The following is a 23,809-nucleotide window of genomic DNA, read 5'->3' as shown; positions in this document are numbered from 1 at the left end:
GGCAGGAGATGTGGCAATCTGCAAATGGTTGCAGGTGACGTGGCAAGTGACAATCCACATCTAGTGGCAGGTGACGGTGGCAAGTAACAAGCAGCACTCTGGATTGCAACCTACCGAGCTGATTCATAAAGTTCATCCACTGCAGGCAGGTGTGACTATACAAGGGGTGCAAGGTTCCGATGTCGCCCTCCTCTAGCTGCGTCTGCCGTTTCCTGCATAGATACAATGATGTCACCGGGGAGGTTGGAAAATGGCAGAAAGTAATGGATCAAGGTACAGCGGATTCTACCGCCAAATACCTTTGTGCATGTTCCAAACTGAGCCCAGGCCGGTCTGGATAACTGGGCACTTTAAGGCTCTCTGTCTTATGTCTTCGCCTCGTCCGCGGCTCCTCCGTGCGTTCGCTGACAATGTCATCTGTGGTTTTCGGGGGGCCCAACTCTGCATTGTCGGGTTTGCTCTGAAATTAGAGGATTAAAATGTAATATTAAATTTACAATTAAAAATGTAAATAAAAAATGTATATATAAAACTGAACGAAAGATAAATAATACTATTTTTTTTTTACGAGTACCGATACTTTTTTTTTTTTTTAGTACTCGTCGATACCTACCTGCAACTGTTTTGTTTTCACTTCAGCTGTCAGCAATGCTACAAAGCATTGAAAAAATATTTACAAATTAAATAAATAGATATATATTTTTTTAATTTTGCGCTTTTTCAATGTGAAATGTGTAAATATACGTTAATATATATGTGTAAAAATATTCACTAACAAAGCAAACAAAAAAAAAAAAAAAAGTTTTCATTGTTTATCGTTTATAAAATAGACGTGAACAAAAAAAAAGAAGCAGGAAAATAATTAAATGGAGGAGAAAAGGGAGTTAACCACTTCAGCCCCGGAAGTATTTACCCCCTTCCTGCCCAGAGCACTTTTTGCAATTCGGCACTGCGTCACTTTAACTGACAATTGCGCGGTCGTGCGACATGGCTCCCAAACAAAATTGACATTGGTGTAGTGGTTAGCACTCTCACCTAGCAGTAAGAAGGGTCGCTGGTTCGAATCCCAACCAGGACACTATCTGCCTGGAGTTTGCATGTTCTCCCTGTGCCTGCGTGGGTTTCCTCCCACACTCCAAAGACATGCAGGTAGGTTAATTGGCTTCTGTAGAAAATTGTCCCTAGTATATGAATGGGGACCTTGGATTGTGGGGTCCTTGAGGGTAGGGACCGATGTGAGTGTGCAATGTACAGGGATAGGGACAATTGTAGACACTCACTCAGGTTGAACTGGATGGACTGGTGTCGTTATTCAACCTTACTAACTATGAAACAATGAGACATCCTTTTTTCCCCATACATATAGAGTTTTCTTTTGATGGTATTTGATCACCTCTGCGGTTTTTATTTTTTGCGCTATAAACAAAAGCATAGTGACAATTTTGAACAAAAAAAAACGCATTATTTTTTACTTTTTGCTATAATAAATATCCCCCAAAAATATATTAAAAAAATGTTTTTTCCTCAGTTTAGGCCGAGACGTATTCTTCTACATATTTTTGGTTAAAAAAAAATAAAAAAATAAAAAACGTAATAAGCGTTTGATTGGTTTGCGCAAAATTTATAGCGTTTACAAAATAGGGGATAGTTTTATGGCATTTTAATTAATAATTTTTTTTACTAGTAATGGTGGCGATCTGCGATTTTTATTGTGACTGCGACATTATGGCGGACACATCCTTGAGACAATTGTCATTAATACAGCAATCAATGCTGTGTGGGCATTACCCTACAGTAATTGTAAAACCAATTTGGAGAAGCACCAAGTTGAGTCTCGTGTCCAAGTCACCAGGCACTTAAAGTGGTTGTAAACCCTTACAAACCACTTTGACCTACAGGTAAGCCTAGACTAATGCCCCGTACACACGTTCCGATTATCGGACCACAAAAGTCGCTTTCGGAAAGATCGTTCGATAATCTGATCGATAGTACGCAGCTTTCGACAGCCGATCACAAAAGTCCGTCCAACCAAATCCGAAGGGACAAATAGGAAAACTTTGGTCGGATAACAGACCATCATACGACAATCGTGTAGTCAGTACAGTATGCTTCAGATAAAAGTCGTTAGACTTTTCGAAAAGTTCGCTCACGCATGATCGGAAACATGAAAATAAACCAGAAGGACACACGGGTCAGACATATTTGACATAATTTAAAATACATAGCTACGCACAACGGAAGAATTTTCCAGAATCGTACGACAAAAATCTTACACACATTTTGCACTGTTGTATTCGATCTTAGTTGTATGCAACAAAATGTGAACGATCTGTCTTACGATAATCGGAACGTGTGTACGGGGCATAAGGCTTACCTGTAGCTCCAAGAAATATCTCCTAAACCTATACGGTTTAGGAGATATTTATAAAAAGACAGGCACCGCTGTCTGCGGCGCATGCGTCATAGACATCAGCGCACAGGCACACTGAGTGCTAACGGCGATATGCCATTAGTGGCGGATCCCATGCGCGGGAGTGACGTCATCACTGCTCCGGCGCTGTGAGTGACCGGAGCAGCGATACCCAGAAGAATATGGACACTCTGTGCTACAGGGGACAGCAGTGACTTCGCTGGCTCCTATGTCAGGTAAGTGACACATAATGGACTACTATGCGATGCGATGTGATGCATAGTAGTCCATTATGCTTTATCTTTGCAGGGAGACAAAGAGGAAGTAAACCCATCAGGGTTAACTTACTCTTTAATACGACGGCTTATTCTTCTGTTGTAGAAGACATTTCTCGGACAACATAATCTAATACAGTAAAACCTTGGCCTGTGAGCATAACTCGTTCAACATGCTTATAATCCAAAGCACTTGTATATCAAAGCGAATTTCCCCATAAGAAATAATGGAAACTCAGATGATTCGTTCCACAACCATTTATTGATAAGTCCTTCAGTTTGTAGCCCATATAAAAATATTATAGCAATGTGATCAGGTTGTGCAACCATAAAATGTCCATCCACAAATGGAAGCCTCCGCAAAGGGATTAGAAGCAAAATCCAGCAGGAGCTCCAGAGTATAAGACCCCTTTCACACTGGGGCGCTTTGCAGGCGCTAAATCGCTAAAAATAGTGCATGCAAAGTGCCCTGGAAGAATGAATGAATTACTTGTATAGCACTACCTATACGAACTGAATCGCCTCAGGGCGCTTTTCTTGCCACTGGTGTCCATCTGCAGCTATTTATGCGGTCCTTTAACCTGTAGAGTCCGGACACACTTACAACATTGACATACACATACACATATTATGGCAAAATACTATTATTTTTTTTGGACAGGGTCTAATTAACCTACCAGCATGTCTTTGGAGTGTGGGAGGAAACCGGAGTACCCGGAGGAAACCCACGCAGGCACAGGGAGAACATGCAAACCTCCAGGCAGATAGTGTCGTGGTCGGGATTTGAACCAGCGACCCTATTGCTGCTAGGTGAAAGTGCTAACCACTACACCACTGTGCTGCCCTGAAAGAGCCGCTCCTGTGTCTCCAATGTGAAAGCCCAGAGGGCTTTCACACTGGAGCGGTGCGCTGGCAGGACGCTAAAAGAAGTCCTGCTAACAGCATCTTTGGAGCGGTGTTTATACCGCTCCTGCCCATTGAAATCAATGGGCAGCGCGGCTATACCACCGGCAAAGAGCTGCTGCAGCAGTGCTTTGTGGGCGATTTTAACCTTTTCTCAGCTGCTAGCGGGGGAAAAGCGCACCGCTAGCGGCTGAACAGAGCAGGGAAATTGATGGTAAAGTGGCGCTAAAAATAGCAGCGCTTTACCGCCGACGCACCCACTGCCCCAGTGCGAAAGGGGCCTTAGAGAGAAGAGAGGCGCCTCTAAGTGTAGCAATATGTTGCAAAATGTTGTAACTTCATTAAATGTAACCATATCTCTACACTTAGAGGCGCCTCTCTTCTCTTTAATGCTCAGTTGTGACGCGACACTACTTGTATATCAAGACATCGCTTGTATATCAAGCCAAAATTTATTTAGAAAAAAAATTTTGCTCGTCTTGCAAAACGCTCTCAAACCAAGGTTTTACTGTATATTATTTTCAGCAAGGAAGCTTGTTGTTGAGACAACTAATGACACTTTTACAACGAATATCCACTCGTGGAGGAATCTCAGAATGTGAAAATACTCCGGGACATACACTAATTCACTCAAGACAGCTTAAAAGGGCGATTATCCTCTCCAGTACATTCTCAGTCCGGAGTGCGATTTTGTCAACCCAATTGTTGTTACTCTATAATAGTATTTAAATGGCTGCTGCAAAAACCTATTTCACACTTCGCAAACTTTCTAATGTAGATCCTACCGAACTACAAGTAATCGCTAGTCATTATAGCCGTCCTTGTATGTGTCTATGTCAGGAGATACTAGACTGAGATTCACTATTTTTCTTTAGAACCTTAGCAGCTCTACTGGATATGTAACTATACTGTGGACGGAAGGCATTTGGGTGGAGAGAGTTTAATTTTTGGGGGTCTGGGGGGGTTTGCTATGAATACGTTTTGAGCCCCTTTCCCATTTGGTCATTGTGGGAGCACCTGGCAAAAAAACACAAATGTTTAGTGCAACACACAAAACGCAGTGCGATGCCATTCATATTAAAAACGGAAGCCCTAACCATTTGCAGCCCGTATAACTTATATGGCGGCAAGGTGGCACTGCTGCACCAGATCATGTACCTAGTACGTGATCCCATGTTTCCGGGGCGGGGGCATGCTTGCGTGCCATGGGTGACCTGCTCCCGCTTTGATTATCCACAGCAGGAGATGATCTGGGGGTACCACAGACTCGATGTCTGCCGGCACCCGCCGATCATTCAGTACAGAGTAAGGACAAGCTCAGGCGTGTTTGCAACTAGCACGTGCAGAGCCCACCAAGAAGTCGGCATTGCAGAGCGCTAATCACAGGCAGTGAGACATTTTCCCGATGTGCAGCTGCAGAGATCGAGGAATGCCTCACCGCCTGTGATTAGCAATGTGCAGTGCAGACTTCCTGGCGGGCTCTGCACGTGCTAGTTGCGAACGCGCCTGAGCTCATCCTTAGTACAGAGGCAGAACGGCGATTTGTAAACGAGGCAGATCGCCGTTCTGTCAGTAAGGAAGCCATGGATCCTGTGTTCCTGCAAACCACGGACAGGGATCTATGCCTTCTCCTAGTAAAAGCACCTCCCACACAAACACACCAGCTAGGCACACATCTAACCCATTGGTCACCCCCTGATGTTAACCTCTTCCCAGCCAGTGTCATTAGTACGGTGAATATTTTTAGCACTGATCACTGTGGTAGTGTCACTGGTCCCCAAAAAAGTGTCAGTGTCCTGACTGCCGCAATATCGACCCCCACCCCCCGATGGCTGCGTCATTGGAGTTGATTGACAGCTGCGGGAGCCAATGGCTGCGCTGCTATCAATCTATCTGATCAACAGCCCAGAACCCCCTAGCAGAGGCAGCACATCCCCGTGGGACAAGTTTGAGGGTTCAGGTAAGTAAAATTGGGGGGGGGGGCGGTCACTGACAGGTGTTTTTTCAACTTAATGCATAGGGTTAGGTGAAGAAACACAAACCTTTACAACCCCTTTAAGTCCAAGGCGCTGCATGACACCTCCAGGGCCTAGCTCTATTATTTACATTTAACAGGTTTACTGCCCTGCTGAAAGACACTCTGGGGGTCAGAGAAATACGCAAAGCAGCTATGGCCGCTCCTTTACTTTGCAGCACATTCACAGAAGCCTTTGTATTTTGTGAATGTGTTCACAATATACCAAAGCTTCTGTGGTTGGGCAGGAGAAGGGGAGGGGACGGACATAGCAGCTGCAGCCACTCTCTAGGTCAAGACACTGAGCTCAGAAGGATCAGCATCGCTCTCCTGGAGCTACAGTGATAGCGGTCTTTCAAGACTACTATAAAGCTGGCAGATATACTATAATAACAGAGATAAGCCCAGGAGATGTGATGCACCTCATTGGACTTAACTCATAGCGTTCCTTCATTTTTTTTTTTTTCACAAAAAAGCTGAATTCCTGGAATTCAATTTTAACCACTTCGCATCCAGGCCAATTCTGTCACTTCGCTGCTACATGTAAAAATCATAATTTTTTTGCTGTAAAATTACATAGAACCCCCAAACATTATATATGTATTTTAGCAGACACCCTAGACAATGCAATAACGGTCATTGCAACTTTTTATCTCGCACAGTATTTGCGCAGTAATTTTTCAAATGCATTTTTTTAAAGAAAAACAGTTTCAGGCTTTAAAAGAAAACAAAAAAAAAAAAACAGTAAAGTTAGCCCAATTTTTGTGCATAATGCGAAAGATGAAGTTACGCCGAGTAAATAGATAACTAACACGTCACGCTTCAAAATTGCACGCACTTGTGGAATGACGCCAAACTTCGGTACTTAAAAATCCCCATAGGCGACGCTTTTTTTTTTTACTGGTTACGTGTTTTGAGTTACAGAGGAGGTATAGGGCTATAATTATTGCTCTCGCTCTACTGATCGTGGCAACACCTCACATGTGTGCTTTGACCACCGTTTCCATATGTGGGCGGGACTTACATATGCGTTCGCTTCTGCGTGTGAGCACATGGGCGCTTTAAAAAAAATAAAAAAAAATTTATTGTTAATTTTTTTTTTTTTTACACTTTAAAAAAAAAAAATGTATCACTTTTATTCCTATTACAAGGAATGTAAATATCCCTTGTAATAGGAATATGGCATGACAGGGGCTCTTTACAGTGAGATGTGGGGTCAATAAGACCCCACATCTCACCACTAGGCTGGGAAGCCTTAGATAAAAAAAAAAAAAAAAAAACGATCACAGCTTCCCAGCCAAGGCGGCGCTGGTTTTTTGAACGCAGAGGCCGGGCGTGACGTCATAACATCGCGCCCGGCCTCCGACGATCATAAAGACTCCGGCGACCCACTGGTCCACCGGAAATCTCTGTGATCAACATCCGGGGCCGGCGCATACTCTGTCTGACTCACCGATCGCTGCAAAGCACCGGAGGGCAGCGGGGTGGGGGGGGGGTGGGGGTGGGGGTGGGTAGGACGACGCCCCCTTTCACCGCCCGTAAGAACGATCAAGCGGCGGAACAGCCGCTATGATCATTCTTATGGTGTAGAGAATCGCCGGCTGAAAATGCCGATATCTGAATGATGTCTGTAGCCTCAGGCATCATTCAGATATAACCCCGGAAGGTTGAGGCCGTCATATGACGGCCTACGGATGCCAAGTGGTTATAGTGTGATTAAACCCTAATTATTATTACGATGACACACTTAAGCCGGGTACACACTAAAACTTTTTTTTTTGTACAACTCATGACAGGGGTCTGCTCAGTTCCTGCACACACAAGTCTATTTACGCCTGCCAGTCCATAGGGATACTTGGACCATCCGATCAGGTCCGCCTGCTAGTGACTGGATCGCCCCGTGTGAACAGGCCCTAGAACCCGTCTACTGGCAAGTCTGTTATTCTCTTTTCTTACCAACATATCCCAGAAGCTCCTGCGCCCAGTTTTGCTGGGTGGGGTACTTGGATCTGTGCCGGATGGAGTGGTTGATGGCGGAAGCGACACTGGAGAGGGGCGGCACTTGTTGGATGACTGGGTCAAGCCCTTCATATCAGGCAGTGATTGGGAGGGTCCCTTTCCTGTAATCAGACAGGAAAAAGATCACACACATAATTTGACATTTAAATCAGACTAAAAGAAAAAAAAAAGAACAATCTATTTCATTACCATTAATGGCTACTTCCTGTTCTGGTTGACTCGTAAGGTCCACACACAGGGGCATTTGCAGGATGTGGAACTCAATGATGACATCACAGAGCGCGTGGCGTAAAGAGTTGGCGAGCCGCTCAGATAACTGAGAGGAGCTAATATTTCCCTTCTCCCAAACATCAAAGCGGACCAAGGTCAGAGGCGCTGGAAGAGGAAAGGTAGATTCATAAAAAGGACGGAGAAGAGGAAAAAACTAACAGAGAAACGAACAGGACTGGCCAAACCAAGAGTACCTACCTGAGCTGTCAATGGTGGAGCCTTGTGTAAACCTGCTGACTTTAGTCAGAGACTCGAATGTGCTGACGCTTAGTAGGTGGGATGTTGTAGAAGGGCACACAAGAGGCGGATGAGTCCGCTCGCCATACGCCTGTGTCACCAGGGCGCCATGATGATCCACAAAGGAAAGAGCTATGCAGGCGATACCTGGAGAAAATAGATGTTCATTACCAACTAATTACCACTCCATGGTGTTACTAAGGAGACCATATACAAATCAAGAACTAAAGAGATCTCCTAAATACTCTTAAACTAGATATTCTATACCTAGATAACGTCCTATTGGACGAAACACGCCGAGTGGAGCTACAGATGTAATCACACCCTACAGGTTGCTGATGGTGCTACCTGTTTTACATGCAATTTTTTACTTGCCTTTGCAATTCACTTTTTATAATAATAAAGGTGGAATTTTTATACTACTATGCTGTGAGTCCCTACTTTGCCTTTATCCCTTCCTGAGCTTTGTCTGTGGACCGCCTGGTTATTTTGAAACCCCTGGAGTTCTGGATTGTGCCATTTATCCCAGTGGGATATCTTCCAAAAAAGTGCAGCCAGACCTCTATCTTTGAGGTCTTACCTGTTGGTAAGCAGCTGGTTAGTGAGGTGCGCACTCGGGCGTGGAGTGGTGTATATTCACATTGAATCACTGGAATTTGGCGACACTTGCATTTTTTTTGGGTGGACTGCTTGCATTGTGCACCTTTCTCTAAATAAGGAACTTTTCTTGGATGTTTATGAATTTATTTATTTACACGTCCATGTTACACACACTTGTTTAAAGCGAAGCTACGCTTATTTGCCCCTCCCCCTCCAATGCCACATTTGGGGGGGAGGGGGGAGCAAGTACCTGGTTTTGACAGGTAGCCGCTCCCACTTCTGGCTGACTGTTGCAGCAAACTCATTCTGGACATTCGGCCCCCCTCCTCCTTCCCCAGCAGCTGGGCCACTCACAAAGCACAGTGCGCTTCGTGCATGCGCAGTAGGGAACAGGCTGTGAAGCCGCAAGACTTCACTGCCGGTTACCCTTATCTGAGATGGAGGCGGCGGCAACACCCGAGAGCCGACTTAAAATTGGCTCGGGGGAAGATATTGCTGGATTCGTGGAAAGGTAAGTGCCATAATATTAAAGGGGTTGTAAAGGTTCGCTTTTTATTTTCTACATAGGTTCCTTTAAGCTAGTGCATTGTTGGTTCACTTACCTTTTCCTTCGATTTCCCTTCTAAATGTTTTTTTTCTTTGTCTGAATTTCTCACTTCCTGTTTCTCCTCAGTAAACTTCACACCATCATCTGAGCGGTGTTTAGTCAGCCAGAACAGCTTACTGAACAGCTTACTGAGGAGGAACAGGAAGTGAGAAATTTAGACAAAGAAAACAAAGAAAAAAAAACATTTATAAGGGAAATCGAAGAAAAAGATAAGTGAACCAACAATGCACTAGCTTAAAGGAACCTATTTAGAAAATAAAAAACGAACCTTTACAACCCCTTTAAGTCAGTAGCTACAGTATTTGTAGCTGCGGACTTAAGTTTTTCTGGAGCCCCTCTTTAAGCACAGTATTTGTTTTATCATCTGATTGGTTGGCATTTTTTGAATTACTGATGCACTAGCACTTCATCTTGATAGCGCAACATGTTTTTATTTACATTGAAGAGATCTCCCGTCAGCTGAGAAATGTGTTTTTTTTGTTTTTTTATTGCACCTGCAAAAAGAGGCCAAAAACTAGAATCTGCATTACTTACATTAAAGAGGAACTGCAGTCCGCTCACATCATTTGTAATAAAAACATCTTTGCCATTTTGAAGCTTCCCTCCAACCACTTTGCATATTATTTCATATATACTGCGATTCTGTACTTGCCAAATATTCTGCAGAAATCTCCCTCCACTGAGTCTGGCTGCAGCCATTTTAACTGAGGGCAGCTGAAGCATCTGCCTGTTCACTTCCTGGATTTACACAGACACACACTTCCAGCTCTGCAGCTCTCATTGGCCCTCTTATGACTCCCCCCTTCCTTCCTGGGAAACTCACAAAATTAGAGAGCTGTGCATGATGTCATAAGCCTAGGCTAATGACCAAACAAGAAACAGGAAGTGGGCTGTATAAGGGATTTACTGGCGGGGGAAAAAAAAAAATTATTATCCAAAATTAAAAACAAGGGCAGAAGATTTAATAGATGGAAAGATGAAAAAACGACTGAAGGTCGGCTTTATTAAATACAATGTACTGCAGGACGATGCACCTCTCTGATGAACCATGCTGTATATGATGTTGCCCCTTACCTTTCCCTCCTGTGCCTTGCCCCCCAGGCTTGTTGTACAGGAACAGGTCCAGCTCAGGCAGGGTGCTGTGGTAATAATGCTACAGAAAACACAGCGAATTAGTATCAAAGATTCTGGACGATCCCTCCATCAAATAGTACCAAGAGCCACAGATTATTTATATCAAAGCAGTAGAGAAATAATAATATCTGCTAAATCGGCAATATCTGCTTACTAATTGCCGGTTTATGGGAACTCAATTTTAGCGATTTAATATAGAAAATGCAACTCAGACATAAATCTTTAAACATCAAGAATTCCAGCTGCCTTGTACAGCGCTACAGCGCCCCCACCTGGAAGTGGTGTTCTCCGTTGCTGTCTGTGTATTTGGGAGTATGGAGGAAGATGAGCAGGTTCTGACGCAGGTAGTAGGCCATGGCCTGGAGACATGGTAGAGATGATTGAGGGATGGTGAACAGCAGCACTTCTGTCGGTGGTGTTCCTCTGGGCTGGATGAACTGTAGAACAAAGATATCAAGGCTTGAACCTGACCCGGTCTAAAATCTTTTAGGGTAACAACAGTGCTGAAAGTGCATCTGCTTAGCCTTTACATTCCTTCATCTATCTCTGGGAAGGCCACTTGGATCCTAGGTCTGGGTTGTACATGACATTCCACGTCAGGAGGTGGGATGTAGATCCAGGAGGTGGGAGGGTCTCAATCTCAACCTGGGCTGAAGTTGAAGCTAGTTTTGAAATGAATGGACTCGCCCACACATGCGGAGAAAAGTCCGCTCATTTCGAGCGCGTCTCCAGGTAGGCGGGGCCTGCGAAGGAGACGTCGCTGGCCCCGCCACCTGGTATGGACTTAAAGGGGAACCCCAACGCCGAAAAAAAACGGCGTGGGGGTTCCCCCAGGTCCACATCAGACCCTTGTCCGAGCACGCTACCCGGCCGGCCAGGAAAGGGGGGGGCGAGCGAGCGCCCCCCCCCCTCCTGAGCCGTACCAGGCCGCGTGCCCTCAACATGGGGAATGCCTTGTCCTCATCAACATGGGGACAAGGTGCCCCCCTTTCCTGGCCGGCCGGGTAGCGTGCTCGGACAAGGGTCTGATGTGGACCTGGGGGGCGATTTTTTTCGGTGTTGGGGTTCCCCTTTAAGTCCATACCAGGTGGCGGGGCCAGCGATGACTCCTTCGCGGGCCCCGCCTACCTGGAAACCCGCTCGAATGAGCAGACTTTTCTCCGTGCGGGAAAAGTCCTTTCATTTCAAAAGTACGGCTGACTGGCACTCACACGGCCGGATTGTCCGCCGAAATGCGAGTCCGGCGGGAAGATTGGAGTGCAAAACTACTTTCGGGTCAAAAAAGTATGCCGGAGGCTACACACGGTGGGATTGTCCGGCGGACTTGAGTTTGCCGGACTTTTCCACCCGATTGCTTGATCGTGTGTACGCGGCATAACACAGGTACATGCAGGCAATACAAGGGGCAGAACTCCAGAACGGTTACATAAAAGGACATTTTTAGACCAGATCGAGTTCACTTTATAGGGTAATTGAACATACATTTCATCAAACCATTCACAGCTTATCTTCAAAACGATTGCAATAGCTTAGATCTCTTTGAGTGTTATTAAAGCAGAACGAAACCCACTGATTTAATGGTTTCCTAAAACAGTTACATTTAAAGCATGCCGTGAGTAATATCTGTCAAAGTTGCTTGTGCTCTCAACCCAACGGTCAAGCAATCAAATGGCTTGCGTCATAACTGATCACATGTGCAGCACCATGTCGACTGTAGAAGACAGGGTTATCCTCTAAAGCAGCCTTTCTCAACCTTTTCAACACAGAGGAACCCTTGAAATAGTTCTCCGGTCTCGGGGGAACCCCTGCTAAAAATTAGACATCTACAACTCATGATACATTAGTGTGATGGTCAGTAGGAAGAATGGTCCTTACACTTGTGGTCATTGGGAAGAATTACCTCCTTACAGATCAATCAGCTGAAAAGATCAATGGTGTCGGTGGGAACTTATCTGAGAGGCAGAAATGGCCCAATGTTGAAGGAACCCCTAGCAACCTTGGGAGGAACCCTAGTTGAGAATCAGTGCTCTAAAGAGATTGAACCCAGTTCTATAAAAACATGGTATAATCACTTCCCGATCACGCTATAGACGAATGACGGCTACAGAGCGGTTCTCCAGTTCTGAGAGGGCCTCATATGACTTCCAGGCACGATCGCGCGGCCCGCCGCAACAAGGGGGTGACAAGCTCCGTGATCGCTGTGTGTTTGAATAAAGCTGATCACAGATTGGGGTAAAGAGCAAATCACAGTGGCCCTTTACCACGTGATTAGCTGTGTCCAATCACAGCTGATTACGATGGAAACATAATCCGGTTATTAGCATTCCTTTCCTCATGTTAAGAGCGTAAGGAGAGAAGAGCCAATAACCGGCTTTTGTGAAAGGAACATCTATACCAATATTCAGGGCACTGATTACCATCAGTGCTGCTAATCAGTGCCCACCAGTGTTGCCAGTCAGTGCCTCCTTATCAGTGTCACCTATCAGTGCCCATCAGTGCCACCGATCAGTGCCCACCGCTGCCGCCTCATCAGTGCCCACCGCTGCCGCCTCATCAGTGCCGCCTCAACAGTGCCCACCGGTGCCCCCTCAACAGTGCCCACCGTAGCCGCCTCAACAGTGCCGCCTCATTAGTGAAGGCCTATTAGTGCCCTTCAGTGCTGCCTACCATGCCATTCAGTGGCACCTAACAGTGCCCTTCAGTGCTCCTCATCAATGAACCCAGGGATTCTCCTGCCCACCTCCTGAAGTATGTCTCCGCCGGATAAGATCTCTGAGGCTGGTGACAAACTTGCTAAGTATCGCAGGCTTAGAGAAGACCAACAGGCTAAAGACGGCGCTGGCGCCTCCTTGGATATGGAGCACTCTGTGGCAGCCACTAATACGGTGCTTGATGCTATCGCCTTGTGCCAGAGCACGCTCACCACCAAAATTGAGGAAGTCAAAATCAACGTATCTCTTATCCGGCAGGATCTCTCTACCCTGCGGGACCTCGTGGCAGAGACGGAGACCCGTATTAGCAGAGCGGAAGATATCTTGCACCCCCTGCAACATACTACTGACAAGGTGCTCCGTCAGCTACAACAGATTAGTGCAAAACAGGACGACATGGAGAATCGCCTCCGGGGATGAAATCTCCACTTTATCGGCCTTCCCGAGACTGCCGAAGGCAACGACCCGGCGAGCTTTGTTGAAAACTTCCTGACATCCAACTTTGGCAGAGATGCATTCTCGCTGATGTTCGCGGTGGAGAGAGCCCATCAAATCGACGCCCGTCCTCCTCCTCAAGGAGCTCCGCCGCGTACCCCAATAGAGAATTTTGCTGAATAAGCACAAATTTTCAAGGACACGCTCTAAAATCTTCTGAAAACCATTCCTAGAAGATGCTATAGCAGCTTGGGTGGGGAGGGCTCTATAATAATACCCATGATCTTTGAACAGGATGTCCAAGAAGCTCATATAGGTGTGATGGTTACGTATCCACATACCTATATAGTGGTATTGCTGTCTATCTGGGCACAGCCTAAATTTTCCAACACTCTTCTCACCTCCACATCAGCAGGGGTCAGTTTACAATTCCTCTGCAGCATAACCGTGATGATGTCCAGCGTGGCCTCATCCAGACGCTTCCTGAGGACCTTCACCAAATCATCGGTTATCTCTGAGCCTACATAAACAAGAAATGTCATTACACCTCATCCAGAAAGGTCTATCGTCCAGACTCTGCATGACAAACTTCAGGAGAAGATACAGATAAGAAGACCACTGGCAGTATTGTTTGGCTCCTATCACATTAGAAGATAGTGCCATCACAAAATTGTTTCTAATAGTGAATACCTGCTTCACCCACTCCATGAACCTGCAGTAAGATATGTTTGTCCAGCTGCCCCACTGGCCTAGTCGAGTCTGTACTTCGAGAGGAGGACAGGTCCAAAGAGAGTCGACTTCCCTATAAAACAAGGATGATAAGAAGATTATGGAATATAATCTGAGTGGCTCTATATTGTCATGCACCTCATCCCGTTTAGCGAAATTGTAAATATGGAGGAATGGGATTATAACAGTGCTACCAATAATTTGTTCATAAAAAATATATAATTTCTTTATTAAATACAAAAAGATAAAGACAAAAATAAACAGGAGATATAGAAATGGTTAAAATCAATGATAGAGCATATATATATATATATATATATATATATATATATATATATATATATATATATATATATATATATATATATTGGTCTGCTGGTGACCCACAGGGAAAAAGAAAGGGATGGTCACAGATGGATGTTAAATCCCAACATGTTTCGCCAGTGATGGCTTCCTTAGAGGATAGTATGGGACCACCACAATAATCCAGCTGTAGCATAAAAAGTAATTATACAGAAATAGATATTTGTTATGAGCTCAGGAAGATGCACAGCACATGCCAATGACAATATCTATTTCTGTGTTATCGTGTATTATTACTTACATATACTTTTTATGCTACAGCGGGATTATTGTGGTGGTCCCATACTATCCCCCGAGGAAGCCATCGCTGGCGAAACATGTTGGGATTTAACATCCACCTGTGACCATCCCTTGAAGCAAAAAAGAAGGGGGGAGGAGAACAGGGAAAGGGAAAACACAAAAAAACCTCAACAAAAAATGTTGGTTGTGTTGGACTTTTTAGGCATAGCAATAAATTTAAGTATAACAAAAGAGGGAAAAAGAAAAATAGAATATTTTACATACAAAAATATATTTATTTATAAAAAAGGAAAAAAAAGAGAAAATGTATACAAAACATAGCAAGTACTGTTTCATATCCTGTCTAAACTAGTACATTTTAAACAAAGTCCATATATGTTCCCATTAGGCATATGAGCCCAAAGACGAAAAAAAAAAACACACATTAATACTCAATATGGAAAAACTGTTTAAAATAGACAGGATATTAATTACAGAACCAATTGGATATATTCTGGTGCTCTACATGTTTCGCATTTTGATTAACGCTTCCTCAGGAGCTTTACCAATTTTTTATATTTTTTCATGGGGGTACCCCAAGAAAAATATGCAGGAAAAGAAAAAAAAAAGGGAAGGAGATATTTCTCTATGCAAATAGAGCGATTTTCACATCGACATCACACTGCTGTATATATAGGAGCCCGCGATTAGCATAAAGACTTCAAATATTTATAGTATAAGACAGCAACGGAAAATGGTGTTGCACCATAATCTCTTAGTGTTGAATTAGCAGGTTTCTATATCCTCTCCACCGAGACGCGATATAGGCACATTTGTTTGCGATGGTTCAAAGGTATAAGGGGGATCATTCAACCCTTCAGGTGCCTTCCTCCACCGGGAAAAGTTTGACCGCTGTGCCTGACCATCCCTTCCTTTTTCCCTGTGGGTCACCAGCAGCCCTATATATATATATATATATATATTTTCTGTATATGCTCTATCATTGATTTTAACCATTTCCATATCCTCTGTTTATTTTTGTCTTTATCTTTTTGTATTTAATAAAAAAAAAAACGATATTTTTATCTAATTTGTTATGAACTAAATTATTGGCAGCACCGTTATAATCCCATTCCTCCATATTAATAAAAGGATGATAAGAAGTCAAACGAACCAAACCGAAGATGAACAGACATAAAACTCAACAAAACGTATTTTGTTTTATTACCTGATTGCTTAGCATGACATCTTCTGAGAAAATCGGTTCCTGACTACGGGACAGAGCCAAGGACCGAGACAGCGACAAATCCACGTCCCACAGACGCCCGTTGCTGGAGGTTTCGGACAGTCTAGGAGTGGAGAGACAGAGGATTCAGCCAATCAGACGTACAGCCCCATTCTCACAGTTCTCATTTCAGTGAGGGACTTGTAGTGCCCCACAGCAGGGCCAGCTCTGTTTTAAAGTGGAAGTAAACCCATCGATCTAACAGTTGGAAAAAGCAGTTACATTCCCGGCATGCTGGAAATGTTAACTGTCACATTGGATGTGCTTTCAACCAAATTGTCAAACCATCCAATGGCTGGTGTCATAACTGATCACATGTGCAGCACCATGGCAGTTAAAGATTAAAGTGAAAATAAACCCTCCTATCATTTTCAGCCAAGGAAGCTGCCATCTTGGCCTCTATTAAATCTTTAACTGCCATGAAGCTGCACATGTGAACAGTTATGACACCAGCCATTGGATGGTTTGACAGTTTGGTTGAGAGCACAACCAACGTGACAGTTAACATTACTGGCATGCTGGGAATGTAAATGTTTTTTCAAACTGTTAGATCGATGGGTTTACTTCCGCTTTAAAGGGAGACCAAGATGGCAGCTTCCTTGGCTGAAAACAATAGGAAGGTTTAATTCCAATGAGCAAACAAGCAGGACAAAACTCTGGATAGCCGCACACTGGAAAAAGGCTTGAAATCCCATCTTTAATTGAAATAACGTGGGTCACATCAAAACAAAATCAAAAAATCCACAGCAAAAGGAATAACCGGGTACAGGAAAAATACTGACACGCTTCGCACCGCAATCAGTGCTTACTCGCTTTGAGTAAGCACTGATTGTGGTGCGAAACGCATCCGATTTTTCCCTGTTATTCCTTTTGCTGTGGATTTTTTGATTTTGTTTTGATGTGACCCACGTTATTTCAATTAAAGATGGGATTTCAAGCCTTTTTCCAGTGTGCGGCTGTCCAGAGTTTTGTCCTGCTTGTTTTCTCAGTGTGTGTGTGTAATGGTCAGCACCTGGGGCTCATCAATAGGACTGTCTCCTAAAAATCGGACGCGTTTCGCACCACAATCAGTGCTTACTCATAGCGAGTAAGCACTGATTGCGGTAAGAAACGCGTCAGGATTTCCTGTACCCCGTTATTCCTTTTGCTGTGGATTTTTTGCTTCGGTCCTCGAGGATTACCTTGGAGCGGTGGTTCATCCTTTCTATCAATTGCAATCTCAGGGTTTACTTCCACCTAAGTACCGGCCAGAAGCACCACAACTGAATTTCCCTTTATCAATGGAACGAAAAGAAGGAAAAAAAAAAGAAGAACAAACACCAACACGCACCGGAGGTAGAAAACGGATTTGGTGGCACGCTCCTGGTAGACAAACATGTTCTTCCTGTTGACGACGGAGAAAGCGTTGAGCACGGAGCGCAAGGATTGTATAGCTGTAGAAAACGACAGGATTATCCTCTAAAGAGATTGTAAAATGCTGTTTGAAAGACGACCTTTCCTAGAGAGTTAAAGCTTAAAATTATGAGGAATGATTAGAGGAACTGAATGTATTCTCTCTTGATAAGAGGAGATTAAGGGAGGGATATGATCACCATGTACAAATATATATAAGGGGTCCATATAGTGAACTTGGTGTCCAGTTATTCACTTTACGGTCATCACAGAGGACAAGGGGGCGCTCTTTACGTCTAGAGGAAAAGAGATTATATCTCCAAATACGGAAAGGTTTCTTCACAGTAAGAGCTGTGAAAATGTGGAATAGACTCCCTGCAGAGGTGGTTCTGGCCAAGTCAGCAGATTGATTTAAGAAAGTCCTGGATTCTTTCCTAAATGTACATAATATAACTGGGTACTGACATTTGTAGGGAATGTCCGATTGCCTCTCGGGGATCAGGAAGGAATTTTTTTTTCCCTGTTGTAGCAAATTGGATCATGCTTTACTGGGGTTTTTCGACTTCCTCCGGATCATCTGTGGGTATAGTATTGTGTATATGGGACTGTAGGATATTATTTTTTATTTTATTTATTTTTATGGTTGAACTAGATGGACTTGTGTCTTTTTTTTCATCCTGACTAACTATGCTTCCAAACCCAAATCCAAAAATGTAATATATTGCAATTACTAGTGCTTGGTGTGGTTTCATAGTTAGTAAGGTTGAATAAAGACACCAGTCCATCCAGTTCATCCTGAGTGTCTATAATTGTCCCTATCCCTGTACATTGCGCACTCACATCGGTCCCTACCCTCAAGGAGCCCACAATCCAAGGTCCCCATTCATATACTAGGGCCAATTTGGGACAGAAGCCAATTAACCTACCAGCATGTCTTTTGGAGTGTGGGAGGAAACCGGAGTACCCGGAGGAAACCCACGCAGGCACAGGGAGAACATGCAAACTCCAGGCAGGTAGTGTCGTGGTTGGGATTTGAACCAGCGACTCTTTTTACTGCTAGGCGAGAGTGCTAACCACTACACCACTGTGCCGCCACAAATAATAATCCTTCCTGTCACTGAGTGGCTACATCACTCCTCAACTATATGTATGGAGGGTGCCATGGTGGTCACCCTAGGCTGCTCTCCTGCCATGGACTACAAGCCTATTCATATCTCTTCATCTCGAGCTAGGAAAGAAGTTATTCTTTGAAGCAGCTCACAGGAATTGAGGACACGGCATTTCAAGGTCAACAGGTATTTGCTGAAAATGTTCCTAGTTTGAGAGAAAAAAAAAAAGAAAACCAATGCAGCCACCACATCAAAGGATTGTAAGCTGCAACATATTGAATTTTTGTTCTTGGGTTTAGTTATCCTTGTGTCAAATACAAGACCAGCGGGCCGAGTCCGGCGCGCCAGGCCTTGTCATGTGGCCCTTCTGCCCAGTTTTGCAGCCGGAACATGGCGAAACCCCATTCCGTCATCTCCAGCTGTCACCCTCCGCTCCCTCTCCCTGCTGTCACTTGTAAACACAGAAGCCTTTGCTGTCAGTGGCTTCCGGATGTAACAAATACCTCATGTCAGGGACAGCTCTCCAGAATCTGAGAGAGAGAGAGAGAGAGAATGATCGCAGTCTACAAAGGGAGGTATAACAGAGCCAAATACATGAGAAGTAGAGACCCGCCCACATAGGGAGAGGTGAGAGGAAGTAGAGATGCAAAGGTTGGGGGGGTGGTGGTGTTGTACTCTGTGCATAGCGCATCCCTGAACCCTGCACGCTGTACAAAACACACCCCTAAACCCTGCAGGTAACGTACCCCTAAAGCCTGCACGCAACACACCCCTAAAGCCTGCACTCTGTAGGTAACGCACACCTAAACCCTGCACTCTGTAGGTAACGCACCCCTAAACCCTGCACTCTGTAGGTAACGCACCCCTAAACCCTGCACTCTGTAGGTAACGCACCCCTAAACCCTGCATTCTGTACGTAACGCACCCCTAAACCCTGCCCTCTGTACGTAACGCACCCCTAAACCCTGCACTCTGTAGGTAACGCACCCCTAAACCCTGCCCTCTGTAGGTAAAGCACCCCTAAACCCTGCCCTCTGTAGGTAAAGCACCCCTAAACCCTGCCCTCTGTAGGTAAAGCACCCCTAAACCCTGCACTCTGTAGGTAACGCACCCCTAAACCCTGCACTCTGTACATAACGCACCCCTAAACCCTGCACTCTGTACATAACGCACCCCTAAACCCTGCACTCTGTACATAACGCACCCCTAAACCCTGCACTCTGTACATAACGCACCCCTAAACCCTGCACTCTGTACATAACGCACCCCTAAACCCTGCACTCTGTACATAACGCACCCCTAAACCCTGCACTCTGTACATAACGCACCCCTAAACCCTGCACTCTGTACATAACGCACCCCTAAACCCTGCACTCTGTACATAACGCACCCCTAAACCCTGCACTCTGTACATAACGCACCCCTAAACCCTGCACTCTGTACATAACGCACCCCTAAACCCTGCACTCTGTACATAACGCACCCCTAAACCCTGCACTCTGTACATAACGCACCCCTAAACCCTGCACTCTGTACATAACGCACCCCTAAACCCTGCACTCTGTACATAACGCACCCCTAAACCCTGCACTCTGTACATAACGCACCCCTAAACCCTGCACTCTGTACATAACGCACCCCTAAACCCTGCACTCTGTACATAACGCACCCCTAAACCCTGCACTCTGTACATAACGCACCCCTAAACCCTGCACTCTGTACGTAACGCACCCCTAAACCCTGCACACTGTACGTAACGCACCCCTAAACCCTGCACTCTGTACGTAACGCACCCCTAAACCCTGCACTCTGTACGTAACGCACCCCTAAACCCTGCACTCTGTACGTAACGCACCCCTAAACCCTGCACTCTGTAGGTAACGCACCCCTAAACTCTGTAGGTAACGCACCCCTAAACCCTGCACTCTGTAGGTAACGCACCCCTAAACTCTGTAGGTAACGCACCCCTAAACCCTGCACTCTGTAGGTAACGCACCCCTAAACCCTGCACTCTGTAGGTAACGCACCCCTAAACCCTGCACTCGGTAGGTAACGCACCCCTAAACCCTGCACTCTGTAGGTAACGCACCCCTAAACCCTGCACTCTGTACGTAACGCACCCCTAAACCCTGCACTCTGTACATAACGCACCCCTAAACCCTGCACTCTGTACATAACGCACCCCTAAACCCTGCACTCTGTACATAACGCACCCCTAAACCCTGCACTCTGTACATAACGCACCCCTAAACCCTGCACTCTGTACATAACGCACCCCTAAACCCTGCACTCTGTACATAACGCACCCCTAAACCCTGCACTCTGTACGTAACGCACCCCTAAACCCTGCCCTCTGTACGTAACGCACCCCTAAACCCTGCACTCTGTACGTAACGCACCCCTAAACCCTGCACTCTGTACGTAACGCACCCCTAAACCCTGCACTCTGTACGTAACGCACCCCTAAACCCTGCACACTGTACGTAACGCACCCCTAAACCCTGAACACTGTACGTAACGCACCCCTAAACCCTGCACTCTGTACGTAACGCACCCCTAAACCCTGCTCTCTGTATGTAATGCACTCCTGAACTCTGCACTCTGTATGTAGTACACCATTTAATCAGCCTTAGCAGTGACTGGCGTTCTTCCGGAATGGAGAAACACCAGCCGCTACTCTAATGTGAACGGGCCCTTTAGAAGTCACGTAATGACAGTTCACCAATCTCCACCTCTAATTTACATATCAGTTCTGCACTGACCGGCCCTTTAATAGTAATAAACAGATTGATCAGATTTACCTCTGGAAACCCCCATATTGGGCCCCATTTTAAGGCGCGGGTGGATGTGTATAACGGTGCTCCATACTGTATCACAGGCGAAGTGTCCCGGAATGAACTGCATAGTGGCTGCCAGGTAATCTCGCGGCTGGTAACTCTCCTCTCCAGGGAAATCTGTTGGGCAGTTAAAAGGATAACACAATGGAGAATCAGGATTCATGAACATAAAGTCAGTAATCAAATAACGAATATAAATGAGAACAGAAAAGCGGAGAAACTAAATAACTGAGCACCCACTTATGGCTGCCACTGGCTTCCACATCGAACTAATTACACTCATTGAATTGCAAAGTTCTGCTTTAAAGCTGAAGTTAAAAAAAATAAAAAGTCTAGAAATAATAAACCGGGACACTTCTGAAGGCACCAAATAACGGAAGCTATGTTCTTGGTTCACTGATGCCACCTGGAGCTTCCAGTTATATATGGATAGGTAGGTACCAGGGACAGGTGGTAATGGATAGGTAGGTACCAGGGACCAAATAACGGAAGGCATGTTCTTTGTTCACTGATGGCACCTGGAGCTTCCAGTTATATATGGATAGGTAGGTACCAGGGACAGGTGGTAATGGATAGGTAGGTACCAGGGACCAAATAACAGAAGGCATGTTCTTTGTTCACTGATGCCACCTGGAGCTTCCAGTTATATATGGATAGGTAGGTACCAGGGACAGGTGGTAATGGATAGGTAGGTACCAGGGACCAAATAACGGAAGGCATGTTCTTTGTTCACTGATGGCACCTGGAGCTTCCAGTTATATATGGATAGGTAGGTACCAGGGACAGGTGGTAATGGATAGGTAGGTACCAGGGACCAAATAACAGAAGGCATGTTCTTTGTTCACTGATGCCACCTGGAGCTTCCAGTTATATATGGATAGGTAGGTACCAGGGACAGGTGGTAATGGATAGGTAGGTACCAGGGACCAAATAACGGAAGGCATGTTCTTTGTTCACTGATGCCACCTGGAGCTTCCAGTTATATATGGACAGGTAGGTACCAGGGACCGGTGGAGCTAGTGGTAACCAAACTTACCCTTTGCAAATTGTCCCAAGCTGAAGTTTAGCTAAAAAAAAATTCCTACAGCTGGTCACATCACTTTCCTGTAATGAAGTCCCATGTTGTGCAGACAGGTGGATCCGGAAATATCTTCAACTGCAGGGATGATGCCCCCTTCTCTTCCTGACTCTGAACTTCCGGCAAAGTAATGGATAACAGCGGCACGTCTTCAGGCAGAACAGCAGTACAGATGGCCAGATGGCCGGACAGGGACACGCCCCCTTCTTCCTCCTCCAATAAGGAGAGTTCTTTTATTGATTACACTGATTGCAACACCATCTGTGAATAGGTATCTGGCTTGTACTAGACATCACACTGGACTGAATAAATGGTCACTAGCCATGGGTAGATGACTGAGGGAGGAAGGAATTTCTTCCAGTGGGTTGTTCCCAGCGGCAGTGGTGAACCCTCTTGCGGGCTGCTACCTGGTACGGCCTTATAACAATTTCAGCAATTAGATTTTGGGTAGGGAGGGAAGAGAGCCCCAGTGTCCACAAAAGCAAAATTCGATGCAGGGTTCATAGAACGTTTATTGAAAAAGTAAACATGTACATTGAGCCAACGTGCCTCGAAGGAATGGGCTCCCACTTCTTCAGGGCTGTTTTTGCTTCTTCACGGCTCGTCGCTGCAGGAATGCCCTGTCCTCTTTTGTGGTTCTGAACTTCTGGTACTGTAATGGTTAACATCTTTGGATTTTTAATCATAAAAGCAGTACAGATGGTCCAATGGCGGCATGCCCCTCCTTCCGTCTATGAACCCTACAAGCTGCTTTTTCTTGACACTGGGAAAGCCTTCCTCCCCCACCCAAATCTGTGAAGAAGAATCTGATCAGTCACAGGATTCTCTCCACAGATTTGGGTGGGAAAGGCGGCTTGCCCAGTGTCGAGAAAAAACACAAGTAGGGTTCATAGAACGTTTACTGAAAATGTAACCATGCGCATGGAGCCAACGCATTTCGGAGGTAAGGGCTTGCGCTTCTTCAGGGCTGCTGCTGCATGCTAATGAATGGGATTGGTTCCCAAAAGGATTTCTACATTTTGGACTGCAAATTGACAAGAGTGCAAGCTAGGGATGCAGAGGCAGCAGCCAATTTCCAGCCTGAAATCGAAAAATCCTTTTGGGAGCCAATCCCACCCACCAGCACGCAGCAACACCCCTGAAGAAGGGATGGGGGGGGGAGGTCCACTTCTCCGAAACGTG

At 45.3% G+C, this 23,809-nt stretch overlaps 1 protein-coding gene across 7 annotated transcripts in view; it reads right to left on the bottom strand.

The window, feature by feature from the left end:
• Window positions 1-23,809, bottom strand: part of SZT2 (SZT2 subunit of KICSTOR complex) — a 297,498-nt gene that overhangs the window by 103,848 nt on the left and 169,841 nt on the right. For all 7 annotated transcript variants that reach the window (XR_013262121.1, XM_077450667.1, XM_077450670.1 and 4 more), the window contains 12 exons: window positions 21,514-21,666; window positions 17,542-17,644; window positions 16,155-16,275; window positions 14,306-14,417; window positions 14,017-14,135; window positions 10,742-10,906; window positions 10,410-10,488; window positions 8,090-8,275; window positions 7,811-7,996; window positions 7,559-7,722; window positions 300-460; window positions 115-212 (listed from right to left, as the gene is read on the bottom strand). Coding sequence is in view for 6 of the 7 variants with exons in the window: in XM_077450667.1 (XP_077306793.1) it covers window positions 115-212; window positions 300-460; window positions 7,559-7,722; window positions 7,811-7,996; window positions 8,090-8,275; window positions 10,410-10,488; window positions 10,742-10,906; window positions 14,017-14,135; window positions 14,306-14,417; window positions 16,155-16,275; window positions 17,542-17,644; window positions 21,514-21,666 (1,647 nt within the window). In the remaining variant the exon portion in view is untranslated. The remainder of the gene's footprint in view (window positions 1-114; window positions 213-299; window positions 461-7,558; window positions 7,723-7,810; window positions 7,997-8,089; window positions 8,276-10,409; window positions 10,489-10,741; window positions 10,907-14,016; window positions 14,136-14,305; window positions 14,418-16,154; window positions 16,276-17,541; window positions 17,645-21,513; window positions 21,667-23,809) is intronic.

This window comes from Lithobates pipiens, unplaced genomic scaffold (genome assembly GCF_037356315.1).
Source record: "Lithobates pipiens isolate NorthernLeopardFrog02 unplaced genomic scaffold, aLitPip1_a1.2 Scaffold_23, whole genome shotgun sequence".
Taxonomy (NCBI): domain Eukaryota; kingdom Metazoa; phylum Chordata; class Amphibia; order Anura; family Ranidae; genus Lithobates; species Lithobates pipiens.
Note: the sequence above shows the minus strand (reverse complement) of the source record. Positions and strands in the feature narration are given on the sequence as shown.